Source organism: Otolemur garnettii, unplaced genomic scaffold (genome assembly GCF_000181295.1).
Source record: "Otolemur garnettii isolate 467f Iridium unplaced genomic scaffold, OtoGar3 scaffold00002, whole genome shotgun sequence".
Lineage (NCBI taxonomy): Eukaryota > Metazoa > Chordata > Mammalia > Primates > Galagidae > Otolemur > Otolemur garnettii.
In genome coordinates this window covers 12,749,318-12,766,181 of record NW_003852397.1, presented here as the reverse complement: position 1 = coordinate 12,766,181, position 16,864 = coordinate 12,749,318, and the positions used below count along the sequence as shown (strand labels likewise).

Genomic DNA, 16,864 nt, shown 5'->3' with positions numbered 1-16,864 from the left:
AACTTCCTAAGGACCTTGCTAGAAGTACAGAGAACCTACATTAAAAAAAAAAAAAAAAGCCCTTTCTTGGAGTGACAGAGCAAAAGTGGTACAGAAGGGAACACTGAGGGTCCATCTTCCCCCAACTTAACTGGAACTCTAGAACTAGATAGTCAAAAGTTTGTACTAACTAAGGAGGACTTTTTTTTTTTTTTTTTTTTTTGCAGTTTTTGGCCAGGGCTGGGTTTGAACCTGCCACCTCTGGCACATGGGGCCAGCACCCTACTCCCTTGAGCCACAGGTGCTGCCCATAACTAAGAGGACTTTTAACCAGGAAAGGGCTAGCATGACTTACCCTTCCTACTTCCCTTCCCAGCCTGGCAGCAGCCTGTAAGATGCCAGCCTGCATTTCCATTGTGAGTTCCTTGTTCAAGAGTAGTGGTTCTCAACCTTCCTAATGCCTCCTAATGTCACGACCCTTTAATACCGTTCCTCATGTTATGGTGACCCCCAACCATAAAACTATTTTCGTTGCTACTTTATAACTGCAATTTTGCTACTGTTATGAATCATAATGTAAATATCTGATATGCAGGATGTATTTTCATTGTTACAAAGGGATCATGACCCACAGGTTGAGAACTGCTGTTCTAGAGGGAACAGAGCACATCTTATTTCAAAGTAATTACGTTCATCTGTTTGGACCTGTTTGGAGGCTCCCTCAAAAACTGATGCAAGGCACTTGCCTTTGTTTTCCCTAACTGGGAACCCTCTCAAGGTAGAAAAGTGGTTCTGTAAAGAATATTCCTCAAAAGTATTAAAAGGCAAATAAATAAGATGTTGAAACCTGGGGCAAAGGATATAGTGGAGGTAACCAGGAGACACACTTAAAGCGTAGATAGAAAGCTGGGAGTAAAATACTATGGGAAGTGAGGAATTTTAAAAGTTCCCACATACATCAGACAATCCAGAAAGCCATGTACTTGCCCATGTACAGGGCAGAGTATGTGATCAGAAAAACTTGAGGAGGCCTTAAGCTTTCACCTCTGGCTGACCTTGAGGCTTAGCACAAGCAGGGGGTGCTAACAGTCATAGCTGTCATCAGCCTGACTCAGGTTAAAGGGAGGGTCCAACACAAAGTCAATTTGAAAAGCCCTAGAGAATTCTCCTTTTTGTGGCTCCAGAAATTTTGGGTTTTTTGGTGGTTGTTTTTTTGAGACAGAGTCTCACTTTGTCACCCTCAGTAGAGTGCTGTAGCGTCACAGCTCACAGCAACCTCAAACTCTTGGGCTCAAGGGATTACCTTACCTCAGCCTCCAGAGTAGCTGGGACTACAGGGACCCACCAAAACACTTGGCTGTTTTTGTTTTTTTGTTTTTTTTTTTCAGAGAGGAGGTCTCACTTTGACTTAGGCTGGTCTCAATCCATCTGCCTCAGCCTCCCAGAAATTTAAGGAACCACAAAGAAGACAGATTTTATAAAATTAACTGAAAAAAGTCCCTAAACAAATACAGTGGAATGAACCTCCATAGACCACCTGCTTAATAAGTTGACCCCATTTTCATAGAAGAGACATATACCACATATATTCAATAAAAGACTGACCTTTATATAAGGACCTCCTCTGTAGGTTGTATCTTGACCCCTTGGAATATGACACACACAAGAATAATTTACCCTCCATAACTTGACCATTTGAGTCCATTCTACACCAACAGGTAGAAGGCATGGCCTTTGCCCCTTTGTTACACATTTTCTTCTTTAGTGTAAGCTCTTTTTTCATATTTTATTATTACCATGTGTTGGATTAGGCCTAACATCCTATTGTTTATCACACACTATTAAAGTTTTTTTCAACATGAAGGACTGTTTGTTTGTTTTTTTTAACATGAAGGACTATTATGAACCATAGGTACATCCTGCAATTACTGAAGTTTTACAGTTCATCAAGACATGATGACCCAAAGAAAAGAACTCAAAGAGCTGATGTCAAAGAAAAAAGTTGATCTTCTACATTTTCTGGAAAGTAATAAGCAAAGAAAAACAGTGGAACATTTTGGTGTTATAGCAGAATGTCCATAGACCACCGTATTCAGCAATGTCCAAAAACAGGAAACATGAGCAAGACAGATGGTAAGGAAAGTGGTCACCTAAAGCAGAAAACTTCCCTTCAGAAGTCAATGAAGCCACATTAAGCTGGTTCAAACAAATGAAGGTAGGTAGTGCCCAAATCTCCAGGCCAGTGATCCAAGAATTTGCTAAAAAATTTTCACAGGAATTCAGGGTGGCAGATTTCCGACTATCAAGTGGTTGGCTTGAGTAATTTAAATTGTAGCATAAGATCTCCCAGAAAGTCTTGTGTGGTGAATCCAATGACATTCCAGCAGAAGTTGCAGAAAAGTTAGTCAAAAAGTTCCTGGACTTCACCAGAGGCTTTAAAGTTGACAACATGTTTAATGCTAATGAGTATGGACTTTTTCTCAAGGCGATGCCTGACGGGAACTCATCATGAAAAGAGAAAAATGTAAGAGCAGAAAACTTACCAAAGAACATTTCACAGTTTTGCTTTGTGTTAGCTCAACCAGAGAGAAAGTAAAGTAATTGATGATTCATAAATCTGCAAAGTCATGTGGACTCAAGATCCTGAAGCCTGAAGATCACCCTGTGACTAAGAGATCAAACAAATGCACATTGATGACTGGTGCCCTACTTGGGGAGTGTATAAGGGTATCAGCCAAGAAAAGAAGAAGAAATAGTCTATTCTACTGCTAGTAGACAACTGTCCTGGCCCTCTGTAAGTGAATTATTTCACAGATGTGACAGTGAAATTTCTGACTCCAAATACAATCTCAAAAACCTAACCCCTTGACCAAGGCATCATCAAAACATTGCACTACCGAATTGAGCTCCTATAGAGGTCATTATTAAAAACACAAACTGGTGGTCTATCTGTGGAAGCAACTTAATCTGCATTATCAGTTAATTGGATGCTGTCCTCTCAATCAGTTCTGCCTGGAATAAAGTTCAGCCGGAAACAATATAGAGTGTTTAAAGAAAATTGGATTTGTGACAACCCAAAAGCATGATGTTTGGCCTCATCAGGCAGTCCATCTCCCAATGGGAAATTCACAGAAGCAGATTTTGAAGGGTTTGTTGCAATGGAAAATGAGGTGGTGACCTGTAATGGATCTGACTAAGAAGCAATTTTCCGAGCAATATTGACCAAAGTATAGACCAGAGTAAAAGTGCATGAAGCAGTAGATGAAGTGGGAAGACGTACGTGAAGACGACATGCAAATTGCAGAGACTCCGAAAGAGGATGTCAGACCTCTGATAATGCAGTTGAAATCATCTGCTGTGGAAGAATGCCCAGGTATGCTGAGTGGTGTAGCCAGCACTGAGAGTGCTTTCTCCACTTAACATTTATAATAAGAATAAGAAACAGACCAGATTGACTCTGTCTTTAGAAAGAATGATTAAACCATGAGAAAACAGGATTGATTTTATAAATTACTGTATGTATGATTTTACTATGTTTAGATATGTATGATTTTGTATATTCTCTAACAAAAGCTATACAAGAAAGTACAGTACATGTACCTATCAATATAGTAGGCCCAGTTCCTGGTGTTGACCAGTTTGTTATAGTCCCTTGGGTGGTCAACTTACAGACGTTCTACTGTAATTACAAGTAGCAACATCAAAAGCTGGAGAAAGAGGAGAATCTTGTTTCCATGGTGGCCATGTTATAATAAAAAATGCCCATTTGTAATAAGAAATTATGAGGAATATAAAAAGAAAAAAAATGTAGCCCATTAAGATTAAAATATATAACTTAAAAGTCCCTTTGAAAACATAGGCATTCAATGTACTACACTAAAATGTTAAATCCATTGTCTGAAATATGCATTAAAAAAAACTAAAAATCCCAAGGACAAAGGAAACTATGAGAACAATGTCTTGACAAATAGAGAATTATAAATACAGAGATAGAAATAATAACAAGGAACTAACTAGAAATTATGGAGCCGAACATAAAATAATTGACATTAAAAATTCACTAGAGCATGCCAGGCTCGGTGGCTTATGCCTGTAATTGTACCACTCTGTGAGGCTGAGGCAGACAGATTGCCTGAACTCGGGAGTTTGAACCCAGCCTGAGCAAGAGCAAGACCTTGTCTCTAAAAAAATAGCAGGGTGTTGTGGCAGGCACCTGTAGTCCCAGCTACTTTGGAAGTTGAGGCAAGAAGATCGCCTTAACCCAGGAGTTTGCAGTTGCTGTGAGTTGTGATGCCATAGCACTCTACCAAGGGCAAAAGTGAGACTCTGTCTCAAAAAAAAAAAAATCACTAGAGCAGTTCTGATAGCAGATTTAAGAAGGTGGAAGAAAGATTCATGAACCTGAAGATGGGTCCATTGAAGTTATGTAGTCTGAGAAGCAGAAAGGATAAAAAATGAATGTGGGACAAGATTAAGCATGTATACATAAGGGAAGACTGAGAAGAAAAGGGGCAAAAGAAAATCTGAAGAAATAATGGCTAAAAATCTTTTCAAATATAATAATAAAAAAACCTCTATACATCTAAGAAACTAAATGAACTCAAAGTAGGGTAAACTCAGAGATACACACCAAGACATAATCAAATTGTCCAAAGACAAATAGAGAATCTTGAGAACAAAAAGAGGGAAGTGACAATAGTGTCACTCATTAAGACCAAAGTCTGATTTCTCAGCAAAAATCATGGAGGATAAAATAATGGGGCGACGTGTTAAAAGTGCTAAAAGGAACAAACAAACCTGTCAACCAAATCTATATTTAGCAAACTACCCTTCAAAACTGAAGGAGAAAGTAAGAGACGCCCAGAACAACAAACCTGAAAAAGGTTGTCACGAACAGATCTGCTTTACAAGAATGGCTAAAGGCAGTCCCTTACACTGAAATGAAAGGGCAACAGACAATACCCTGAGACCATACAAAGAAATTAAAAAAAAAATCCTGCGAAAGATAACTATATAGGTAAATATCACAGGCAATATGATGACATATTTTGGTTAATAATTTTTCTTTTGCTTCATGTGATTTAAAAGACAAACACATAAAATAATTATAAATATATGGTAATGAGCACACAATGTATAATGATGCAAGTTGTGGGAACAACTTTAAACTGGGACAGAAATGTATAGCAAATGCATAAAATAAGGAAAAATATATGGTAATGGGCACACAATGTATAATGACACAATTTGTGGCAACAACTTTAAGGTGGGACAGAAATGTATAGTAGCAGAATTTTTGTACAATTTTAAAGCAAAACTACTAATAATTCAAACAAGATTGTAAGTTTAAAATATTGATTGTATAACTCAGAATAGAGTAACTATTAAGAAAATAACTTTAAAAAAATAGAAAAAGAAATATTACACATAAAGTAAAAAAGATATGAGAAAAAAAAAATTGCAAAAGTCAGTCCTCCCTTATCAGCAACTACACTAAATGTAAATAGATTAAACCCAGGGTCCTCAAACTTTTTAAACAGGGACAAGTTCACTGTCCCTCAGACCGTTGGAGGGCTGGACTGCAGGCCCCGAGACGAGTCAGCTGCTAAGCAGGATAGGCAGCAGCAGCAAAAACACCTGACAGGCTGGATAAATGTCCTTGGTGGGCCGCATGTGGCCCGCGGGCCATAGTTTGAGGATACCTGGATTAAACTCTTAAAAAGTCAGTAACTTGTAGAACACATTTTAAAACCAAGCATAAAAAACTATGACCATCCAATAATGTCTATAAAAGACTCATTTTAGATTTAAAGACATAAGTCAACTGAAAGTGAAATAATAGGAAAGATTTCTATGTAAATAGTAACAGAGAGCCAGAGTAGTTACTCTACTATCAGATAAAATACACTTTTAGTTAAATTTTTAAGAGAAAAAGAAAAAGTCAATATATCAAGAACATAGTAACACTTATAAATTTATACGACCTTATACTGCCTCAAAATACATGAAGCAAAAACTGATAGAATTAGGCCAGGCATGGTGACTCATACTTGAAATGCCAGCACACTGGGAGGATGCAGTGGGAGGTTAGCTTAAGGCCAGGAGTTCAGGTTCATCCTGAGCAACATAGCAAGACTGGGTCTCCACAAGTAAGAATAAAACTAACTAGGTGTGGTAGCGCCTGGCTGTAGTCCCAGCTACTCAGAAGACTGAGGCAGGAAGATTGCTTGAGCTTAAAAATTCAAGGTTACAATGAACTATGATCAGGCCACTGCATTCAGTGGATTTTTGTTCTCTGAATATTTCAAAATCAAATATAAAAACCTTCTAACATACTAAATAACTATAAGTCCCTGCTACAGCAACATTTACATTTTATTGTATTATATACTACTAAATATCCTTGTTTTATAGAATGAATTAGCACAGCAAGCACTGAGTAAACAATGACTGGTGTACTCTTAAGTATGGCTGAAGAGAACATAAAAAAATAATAAATACAATTTGAAAATTTCTCTTGCTTTTACTTACTTGCACGCTACTGAAGGCATAGTTAACCACAAGCCAAATTTAAAAGACTTATTGAAGAACTTAATTGTGTATACAGAAATATAGTGGTATATATAGTTTGATATGTACTTAATTGTGATAAATTTAAAGAAAGTACTCACTCTAAAAGAGGTGGAAGTATTTCACAATTCAATACAAAATCTCTGCATTCTGCATTGTCACCTGCAATATTACCAAGTGCCCAAACCGCCTTAGAAAAATAAGAAAAAAAATTAAGATAATATCTATCTTAAATAAAGTGTTTTCTTTTCAGAATGAGATTTTAGCATTAAATGAACAAAGAATAGTTTTTGGCAACATGAAAAAAATAAAAGGAGGACATTAAGAAAGAAAAACTTTGAAAATGCTATTTAATAATATTTTTAATCAAATTGAAAAACAGAGTATTTTAAAAGGTTTTTTGCATGACAGTAAAATAGCTATAATGTTCAACAAACAACATCATTTTTCTACTCTGTATCTACAGGGAGAGACGAAATATATTTAGCAAATTTTCCAATTAGTCATATGCCACATAATAACACTTTAGTCAACAACAGACCACACATATGATGATGATACCATAAGATTATAATATCATATTTTTATTGTATCTTTCTTGTGTTTAGATGTACAAATACTTACCACTGTGTTACAATTGCCTATGGTATTCATACAATAACATGCTGTATAGGTCTGCAGCCTAGTATAAGGTATACCATACAGCCTGAGTGTGTAGTAGGTTATATATATACAAAAGTATACTTTATGATGTTGACACAAACATGAATCACATGATAACATATTTCTCAGAATACATCCCTGTTAAGTGACTCATGACTGTACTAATACTAGAGGTTTGCTCCTATGCCAAGAAATCCATTCAGTGCAAAGGGATGGATTTATAATAGAAGAAGAGAAAGAGACAAAGCACAGAAAAAATGAGTTAATAGCTAATACAAAAATTAGCGTGGGGTGGGCCTTACAAATAAGTTTAAGATTAGTTGGAGTTCATTATAATTGTTAAAATAAATGGTAGCACTGGCAGCCTTAGTGGCTGGTGCATATAATCCTACCACTTTGGAAGGAGGAGGGAGAATCATTGAAACCAGGAGTTCAAGAACAGCCCAGGCAGGCTATAGTGAAATCTCATCTCTACCAAACAAACAAACAAACAAACAAACAAACAAAACTTAGCTGAATATAGTAGCACAAGCCTGTATTTCCAGCTACTCAGGAGGCTGAGGCAGGAGGATCACTTGGGCTTACAAGTTGGAGGTTGTGGTAAGCTATGATGATGCCACTGCCCTCTGCCCCAGGCAAATGTGATGCCTTGTCTCAACAACAAAATACACGGTAGCAAAAAATCAAATTATTCACTTATTAAGTTTCATTAGATGACAAATTATGCAAATACAATTATCATTTTATTATTTTCTCATTTCAAATTTCTCAGGTAAGTACAAAAGTATACACGTTATTTTTCAATTGGGAAAGTTATATTTAATGTTTAAAATATGATATGATTTAATATTTTCAATAGCTACAGTAGACTATTTTTTTTTGTTTTCAGTTTTTGGCCAGGGCCAAGATTGAACCTGCCACCTCCAGTATATGGGGCTGGAACCCTACTCCTTGAGCCACAGGCACCGCCCCATGTTTTATTTTTTAAGAAAAACCGTTAAACATTTTTTTTACTCTGTAAAGTACAATATTCTATTGGCAGGGACATTAATTGGTGTATTTTTTTTGGAAGCCAAGTATGAAATACATACTAAGAGCTTTAAAAAATTAATTCATTCATCTTTTTCCCTAAACAATAATTAAGAGGCACATAATGATTAATGATATATGATGATGTTTATCACAACAGTATTAATAGTACTAATAAACTAGAAATATACAACTGAGGAACAGAAAACAAATTATGATAGACACCTGAGTGGATACTGAGAAATCAGTATAATTTTCTTAAAAGAATAATACCAATTCAGTGTTATCTGGAAAAAAAATGATACAAAACTAAACAATGAATGGAATAGTAGAGAAATTAACAGATTAATTTATATAAAAATGATGCAAAATAAAAATACCAAACTACTTAATTTTCTCTGGATTGCACATATATGTGATTAAATTTTCCCTCTTATATTGAAGTTTATTAAAAAATGGTTTGATTCAAAGCAGTGTGATATTTTATAAAGAAATAATAAAATAATCCAGATACATATACATAAATGCAGAACAAGTAGTCAAACCAGCCAAAAGTTTAAAAGCTGGTTCAGATATTTACTGTGACTTTAGCTTTGCTACTAACTTTTCTGAGTCTCAGTGTACTTGTTTGTAAATAGAACAGTAATTTCTACTCTAGCTGAGCTCACTCTTACAGAGTAGCCAGGGTTATGCCTGAAATAGTTCATTCTTCTTCCCTTCTAATTTGATACTAAAAAAACTCCTCTATCGTGATAAATGAAATATATAGGCAATCAAGCACAAAAGTGACTTACAAATCATAATAAATGGTACTTTCAAGAGAAAATTACATTAAATATGACAATACAAATAAGAAACTTACCTGTTCTTGAACATCTTCATGTTCAGAATTAAGAAGTTTGATAAAAATTGGAACAGCCCCAGTTTCAATCACTACCTTGGTATGCAGAAAAGTTCCAGATGCTATATTAGTCAATGCCCATGCAGCTTCAAACTAAAAAGAAAAAGTGAAATAAATGAAAGCACCAAAGAAATGTCAGAAAGGAGAAGTAGGGAAGGACAGAGGAAGTAAAGACTTAGCTGGACAAGTTTGAAAGTAAGACTGACATAATTAGTAAGATTCACTGTGAAGTCAGATTTCACAGACGAAAACCCTTAGGGAAAAAAAGCATTCTTAAATACAAAAAGTAAGAACTGAGAAAGAATATAATGAAAATTTACAAAATCAACAGAATATAAACAGATTTGAGTTTATGATTCACAAAATTCATAATACTTACTATTAGAGAGCCAACTGTTCTAAAACAAGCAGTTTAAAAATAAACAAGAATAAAGATACATAACATTCATCTACCCATAGTAATTAAAAACAAAAATGAAGAGATACTACTTATTAAAGTAATAGTATAGTTCAGAGACTTAAAAATCATAAAGTTATCCTTAGAATCAAGTAGCCTTCTCTTTTAAGAAACAAGAAAATCAGAGGTTGAAGTTTCTAGGTATTGTTCAACATTAAGCATTCATTATTACCAAGCCTAAGACTAGGACTTCTGGTCTATTCTTTTAAAAAGAAAAGCCTTTGAAAAGTTACCCAATATTAATTACATTCAAATAAACATTATGGATTTATAACAGAAGCAACTAAGAAAATTTGACGATGGCTCAAAAGTAATAAACTAGTGCATAAACTAGTTGAAAGTAACATACAAATCTACAGCCAGTCTAAGAGTAATTATAGCTAAAAAATATTTCACATACACTACTTTTTACATACATTGGGACATTATGAGTAATAACAAATGTGCCCCCAAAATATTATTACAATACTAAAAATTACAGCTACTATTATGTGTAAGACTAGGGAAGTATTTTAAAGAAGGAATTTATTTTATGTATTTTTCTTGTTGCTCTGCTTTGTCCATATTGAGAAGGAATTAATATTAAAAATATTGGAGATCATAATGCTAACTGATTGCAGACAATGAAAGAAACTAAAGGACAATCAAAAGTTTACAAAACTGCCCTTGGCATCCCTAGGAGAGAGTATAAGAGTGGTAAATTCACAAACCTACCATCAGACAATTAAAGTGAGTAATACAAGTCAATGAGAATTGTGGGAAAACTGGAGTGCCTGGCTACAATTAAAAGAATAACTTCCCAATTAAAAAAGGGATGGGGGGCAAAGCTCCTATTCAGCTTGACTTCATCTTTACTACCTGGGAACAATGCCAAATCTTCTGATTTGTCAGAAGCAGCTAAAAATCTGGACATTCATTTGAATTTCCCTAATTTTTAAAAGTCCAGCATCTAATTCCCACGTTTTAAAAATATATGTGGGACAAATAAAATTTGCTTGTAGGCCAATCTGGCCTATGGGCTCCCAGTTTGAAGCCTCTCTATTAAACAGATGAATCATCTTAACTGGCATATTTTATATGCACTTGGGTAACATAGCTCAACATGTAGCTACCCCAAGGCCACGCTGTTGAATTTCTTCTGGTTTTAATTATAGTGATTAATAAATGCCCAAGTTCCCAATGTTCTCGGAAACACTGTGCTCTCTGAACATGTTACCCTCTCAATCTAATAGTAATTTTCCTCTCTTCAGTCTGCCAGAGTCCCCTTCATCCTTAACAGCGGTCCTGCAACACTATTTCTGTGAAGTCGTCTCCGACTTTCCCTAATCCATGGGTGTCCAACCTTTTCGTATTTTGCCACATATTGGACAAGAGTAGTCTTGGGCCACACATTAAATACATAAATACTAATGAAAGCTATTAGCATTTTAATACACATAGACCTTCAAAAAAAAGGTCTACACATGCTCTTCATGATATCCCACATCATAGACAAGCAAAAAAAGTCCTCACTGTGGGCCACAGGTTGGACACCCTTCTACCAGAGTAGTTGCTACATTCTCTGTGTTCTCAGAGCACTTTGTTTATCACAGACCTCTTTTATGTCCACCTTTCCCAGCAGAGAGTAAAGAATTTCTGGAGACAGGGATAACACCTTAATTTTAGAACTATGATAACTTACATACTGTTTGGCTCAAACTAGCACTCAATTTTATATATCCATATTCACTCCTATCTTCTTTCATTCAGTTGGAATTAAAAAGCCAAAAAACAAACTAGGTAGCCCAGGAGGCCCAGATTTTAGTATAGGCAAGAGTTTATATAAAGCAAAGGCACTAATTCTCCTGATCTCTAGCTCTAAATAATTCACAATAAAATTGTAACATGAATTAAGTAGTCTTTGCCTCAGAGACTCTTACTGTAAACATTTTCAACAATTTTTCACATTCACACGTGCAACACATTGCTTTGTTTACACTTAAAATATTTCTCAAATTATTTAAAGAATTATTACTGAAAATTGTAAATTCAACAACTATCACTCGAATAACAGTCCTCCATTACAAACAATAGCACTGATAAGTCAGATGTAACTGACAGTGTTTGCTCTGTACAACTGCCAATAGTACAAAATTCCACCTTGTGCTCTTACTTAAAAAATAGAAATAAAAGTCAGGGAGGCAATCTTTCTTTTAATTAACATTTAAATATTTGGAAACTTTAGTAATTTACCATCAGGAGCAAATTATTTGAAGGATATCTTAAAACTATAACTGTGTCATGGTTGAGAAGCAATGTTCTTTAGCTTGACTGAAGCAACTCTAACTTTAGTCACATTTTTAGTAGATACTAATTTATTCTTTTTCAAAAAAAGGAGCGAATCAATCACCTAAAAATGTTTTAGTAAGTAAAAGTTACAACCCTTCTTAGCTAAGAACCAAAATAAACTTAATCACTAAAATGTTAACATTTTAACATGAAGGCTGACAACCATAAAATTTTTATTAACATTAATAAAGATTTTATATATTTTTTCAAACTTGTTTAATAAAGTAACAATTCCCAGAAAAAAATCAGCACTGCAACCACACCCAAGGCAAGACAGTTCACACAGCCTATTCCTTTAATTGCCAAGTCTTTACTAAATGCTCACAATACAGTTAGTATTGTGTAAGCTGCTTTCACTAGAAGTTCTAATCATAGGTCATTTCTGGAAAGAAATTAAGAAAGCAAACTTTAGACTCACTTGTAGAGTACAATTTTCATTTCTTTCAAGAAATTTCACAAATCTCTGTACGACTCCTGGTTTCTGTATAACTTGATCAATTGGTGGATTAGGTTCTAAAAATAAAAAAAAAAAGTTATTAAATAGACAAGAAGAGACAATGATTTGGTCCCTATGTCAATTCACAGGCCACACAACTCTCTCCTAAGTTTCACTCAACCAAGTTTAAAACCCTTAGCTGCATGTGACTTAAGACAAATGTTCTCATAATTATATTTTTTTTACAAAGTAAATTCTATTCTTTCATTAATTGCAATAACATAATTTCTAAAAACTTTCTACATAAATATTTAAACTTACAAGTTAAAGGCTATAGATGAGGTCACTTTTACAAACTGAGTATTTCAGTCAATACTTAAAACACCAACTGAACAATAAAGTATCCACTAGTTCTTCATATAATAATACTACTCTCAATTTCTAAGGATATCTCCTTCACTATCAACCATGCCTTGCCTGCTATCTCGCAGCCACATGAGATTGTTTTGTATTATTATTTATAGAAATGCTATTAGAATATCTATAATTGTTAATAAATTTTCATAAAATGCACAGGGCTCTTGAAAATTATAAGATCTCTTGGAAACTCATGTAAAATTCAAAGAAAGATACTTCAGGTACTGTCCATCTAAGTATAAAGAACTCTTTCTTCTACCTTGGCTTCAGCAAAAAGTATCCTCTGTAGTTCTTCAGTGACTTCTCTGATGGTGTTCCTTTAAGTTAGACTTATTCCTGTTTATTTTCTTAGAAAATTTACCTATTTATTCACATATCACTTATCATTATCATCTGTGATAATTCACAAATCTAACCTCCTTAATTGAATTCTTCTCTCATCGATTTCCGTCCATTTTTCTAAGCGTCTATCTGATACATTTTTATATACACACCTTCTTTAAAACTGTACCATAACCAAAACCAACTTACTATATCACTGTGTTTACTTGTTCATCTTGCCCTGTATCTATCACCTAAATCTATCTATTACTGAGTTACCTATATACTCACACAAAAGAGAATTCTCATTTCCACTTTTGACTCTTCCTTTTTCTTACTTCCTCTATTTGACTGGCACTGATCATAAATAACTTACAGAAATGCTAATACGTTGTATTCAATGAGTAGGATGAATAAGCAAAGATAGCCATAAAATTTCTGAACCCCTCTTTATAACACAGAAAAATATTTTCATTAAGTTTTAAGTCAGATGAAATCCTAGAAACCATGTTCTCAATTGTTAAAAATGGTTTACTTAACAAACAACTTATTTTTTCCTTTCCTTCATTTTTCTACAAATTGGCTATTTTTCAAACCTGATCAAAAATAGGAAGTTTCTGCAAAATTAGTAAAGCCATGCCCTTAAAGTTTTATTTGGGTGTTCTAAATAAAGAGTACAGATTTTGCAAATGTTAATACAGAACCTAGCTTATACTGCCATTATAAAGTTATAAAGTATCAATAGGATAAAACAATAAACTTAATTCTTTTACTTTCCACCTTTAAAAAAATCAAAACAAAATTAGAGGGTTGCAATTACTACTTTCACCATGTTTTTTATTTCCATAGAAAATACCAAATGTACTATCTTCTTTTAAATTTTCTTTTAATTTAAGGGATAGAAATTTTGTCTTACTGTGTAAGGTGAGAATGAGAATAGGAAAAAAAATAAGGCTTCATGATTAGGGTAGGGAAAAATGAGTACTAAGATCATCAACTGTATCTATAAATGCAGGTAAATACAGATATAGATCTGACATATACCTACATGTAAAAACACAACTAGCCAGGCAGTGGTGGCTCATACCTGTAATCCTAGCACTCTGGGAGGCCGAGGTGGATGGATTGCCTGAGCTCACAGGTTCAAGACCAGCCTGAGCCAGAGTGAAACCTCGTCTCTAAAAAAAAAAAAATAGCCAGGTGTTGTGGCAGGCATCTATAGTCCCAGATACTTGAGAGGCTGAGACAAGGGAATCTCTTGAGCCTAAGAGTTTGAGGTTGCTATGAGCTGTGACACCACAGCACTCTATTGAGGGCAACAAATGAAACTCTGTCTCAAACAAACAAAAAAAACCCCACAAATATAGTCACTTCTTGGAGACGTAAAAGCAACTCATTTATGCTTACCTTCATTTAAAAGAAAGCAATTAAAGTACACTTAAATCATCAGTTCATGTGGTGTCATTAACTATTATTGGTATTCATTGATAGAACAATAATGGTCCATACAATTTCTTTTTTTTTGGATTTTTTTGGCCAGGGCGCTAGGTTTGAATCCACCACCTCCAGCATATGGGGCTGGCGCCCTACTCCTTTGAGCCACAGCGCCGCCCTGTCTATATAATCTTATAAAAGTGATGAATTATTTTATTATGGAGAATACCTTCAGTCATGGCAAAGACTTTCAGTCATGGTAATAAGCAAAATAGGGGATCTGCTTCAGCACCTAAAACTAAGGGAGAATCATGAGAAACAAAAAAGCTTTGAAGAAATTTCTACAAAACTGGGACTTAAGAAAAATATGACTAGCGATTTACATCCAAAAGAGTAGCCACGATAGGGAAATAAAAAGCAGAGACAGCAAAAGATCACCATCATACACAAGTCAGAGGAGTACAGGCTGAAGTAGGTAGACTGTGGAGTAGCCAAGGATATTATTTATAGCTCTACTGTCAACAGCAAGAACATTAATTACAAAAAGAAAATGCTAGGGAAAGAGGCAAAGTTTCTTGCTATTTCTATTTCCAGTTCTAGTTCTAGCTGTTTTTCCATGTTTTGTACATTGATAGATTAAATAAAAATACAGTTTACTTTCTGGGCCTAATATATTTGGCAGGAACTCATATCAATTAGTAAAAGGAAGCGTCTATAACTCCTGCTGTACGCCCAACCTTTGTAATTCCATTACAAAGAAAAAGCAGAAAATACGATTATATCTATAAAGAAGATAGGCTGGGCACAGTGGCTCATGCCTATAATCCCTATAATCTTGTAGTGTCAACACAGGATTACTTGAGGCCAGGAGTTTTGAGACCAGCCTCAGTAGAGCAAGACCCTGTTTCTACAAAAAAGAATTTTTTTTTTTTTTTTGTAATTAGCCAGGCATGGTGAGGCACACCTGTAATCCCAGTTACTCAATATGCTGATGCAAGAGGACCATTTAAGCCCAGGAGTTTCAAGGTTGATTATTATTGCGCCACTGCACTCCTGCCTGGGCAACAGAATGAGACCTTGTCTCTAAAAGGAAAAATATTTTTTTTTTAAAAAGAGACAACTGTTTAACAGAGACAATATCTTGAGGAATTAGAGCATATAAAATCTTCTAATCAAAGAATTCTAAGCCCAGAGAACTTGCTCAAAGATATCAGACATATATTATTTGGACAGGTGAAGTCTTAAAAGAAACTGTTTCAGGGCAATTTGCATTGGGAGAAGAGAATCCTTCAAGCAATGCTCTACTTTAACAAAAGATTAATCAAAATAAAGAATTAAATAATGAAGTTGTGATATAAAATCACTCCTGCCAAACTCTTACATGAATTAACTGGTTTTGAAATACGTATCAAAAAAAATCACGAAAGAGAATACAACAATGTAAAAAACAATTTAAAATATTAATTTGAACCAGAAAATAACCCCAATTACAAAAATCAGAAACTGTGAGATTTGATTAGGAAGAGAGAAGCCATTCTTGATTATATAAAGATTTCTTACCACTGCTATGCTACTTTATCTTGAGATGTAAAGAACTGAAAACAAAAGTTACGTATTTATTATATAAACATGATCTACAAAAAGAAAGCAAAGATAAAAGCCTTGTAATTTATGCTGACACAATGACCAGATTTCTTTCATTCTTCATAAGCTACCAAATTCTGTGTCTCTTAGGAAGATAAGGCACCCGAGCCAAGGGCATGGCAAAAATCTCAGCAGTTCATATATGCAATTCCATATACTTAGAATTTCTAATTACATAAACTCCATATATGAAGTACAAGATAAAGATTTAAATTTTTATCTAATAAATTCTTATAAACTCAGTATAAAATTGAACAAAACAGACAAGCAATTATGAATTACATAGTCAATAAATAAGGAAAACTATTCAACTTAATTACCAAAAAAAAAAAAAAAAAAAACCTAAACCATATAATAAGCTACTATTACATGAGCATTTGTTTCTTAAAGATAATTGTGAGTGTTGGTAAAAATACAATGAAATAAATACTTGTACAAACTGAAGACAGGAGTATAAATTAATATAGTTTATTCTCTTTGACTCTCTTTTTCACCTTTGTGAGTACATTAAGGAAGTTTTAGATTATACAATTGTCTCAACACTGCTTATGATAGAAAAAATGAAATGCCAAATTGAATCATTATTTTGTATCCAGAGTCTGTAATGTTATGGTTCCATTTAGAATGCTCATGTCAGAAAAATATTTTTACAAGAATTTAAAAATGTACATCTCTAACTTTATTT

At 34.3% G+C, this 16,864-nt stretch overlaps 1 protein-coding gene across 2 annotated transcripts in view; it reads right to left on the bottom strand.

Moving 5' to 3' along the window:
* The window catches only part of KPNA5 (karyopherin subunit alpha 5), a 49,252-nt gene that overhangs the window by 22,393 nt on the left and 9,995 nt on the right, over positions 1-16,864 (bottom strand). For both annotated transcript variants that reach the window (XM_023513307.1, XM_012805295.2), the window contains exons 5-7: positions 12,346-12,440; positions 9,104-9,235; positions 6,651-6,739 (exon numbers count right to left, since the gene is read on the bottom strand). In XM_023513307.1, the coding sequence (XP_023369075.1) occupies positions 6,651-6,739; positions 9,104-9,235; positions 12,346-12,440 (316 nt within the window). The remainder of the gene's footprint in view (positions 1-6,650; positions 6,740-9,103; positions 9,236-12,345; positions 12,441-16,864) is intronic.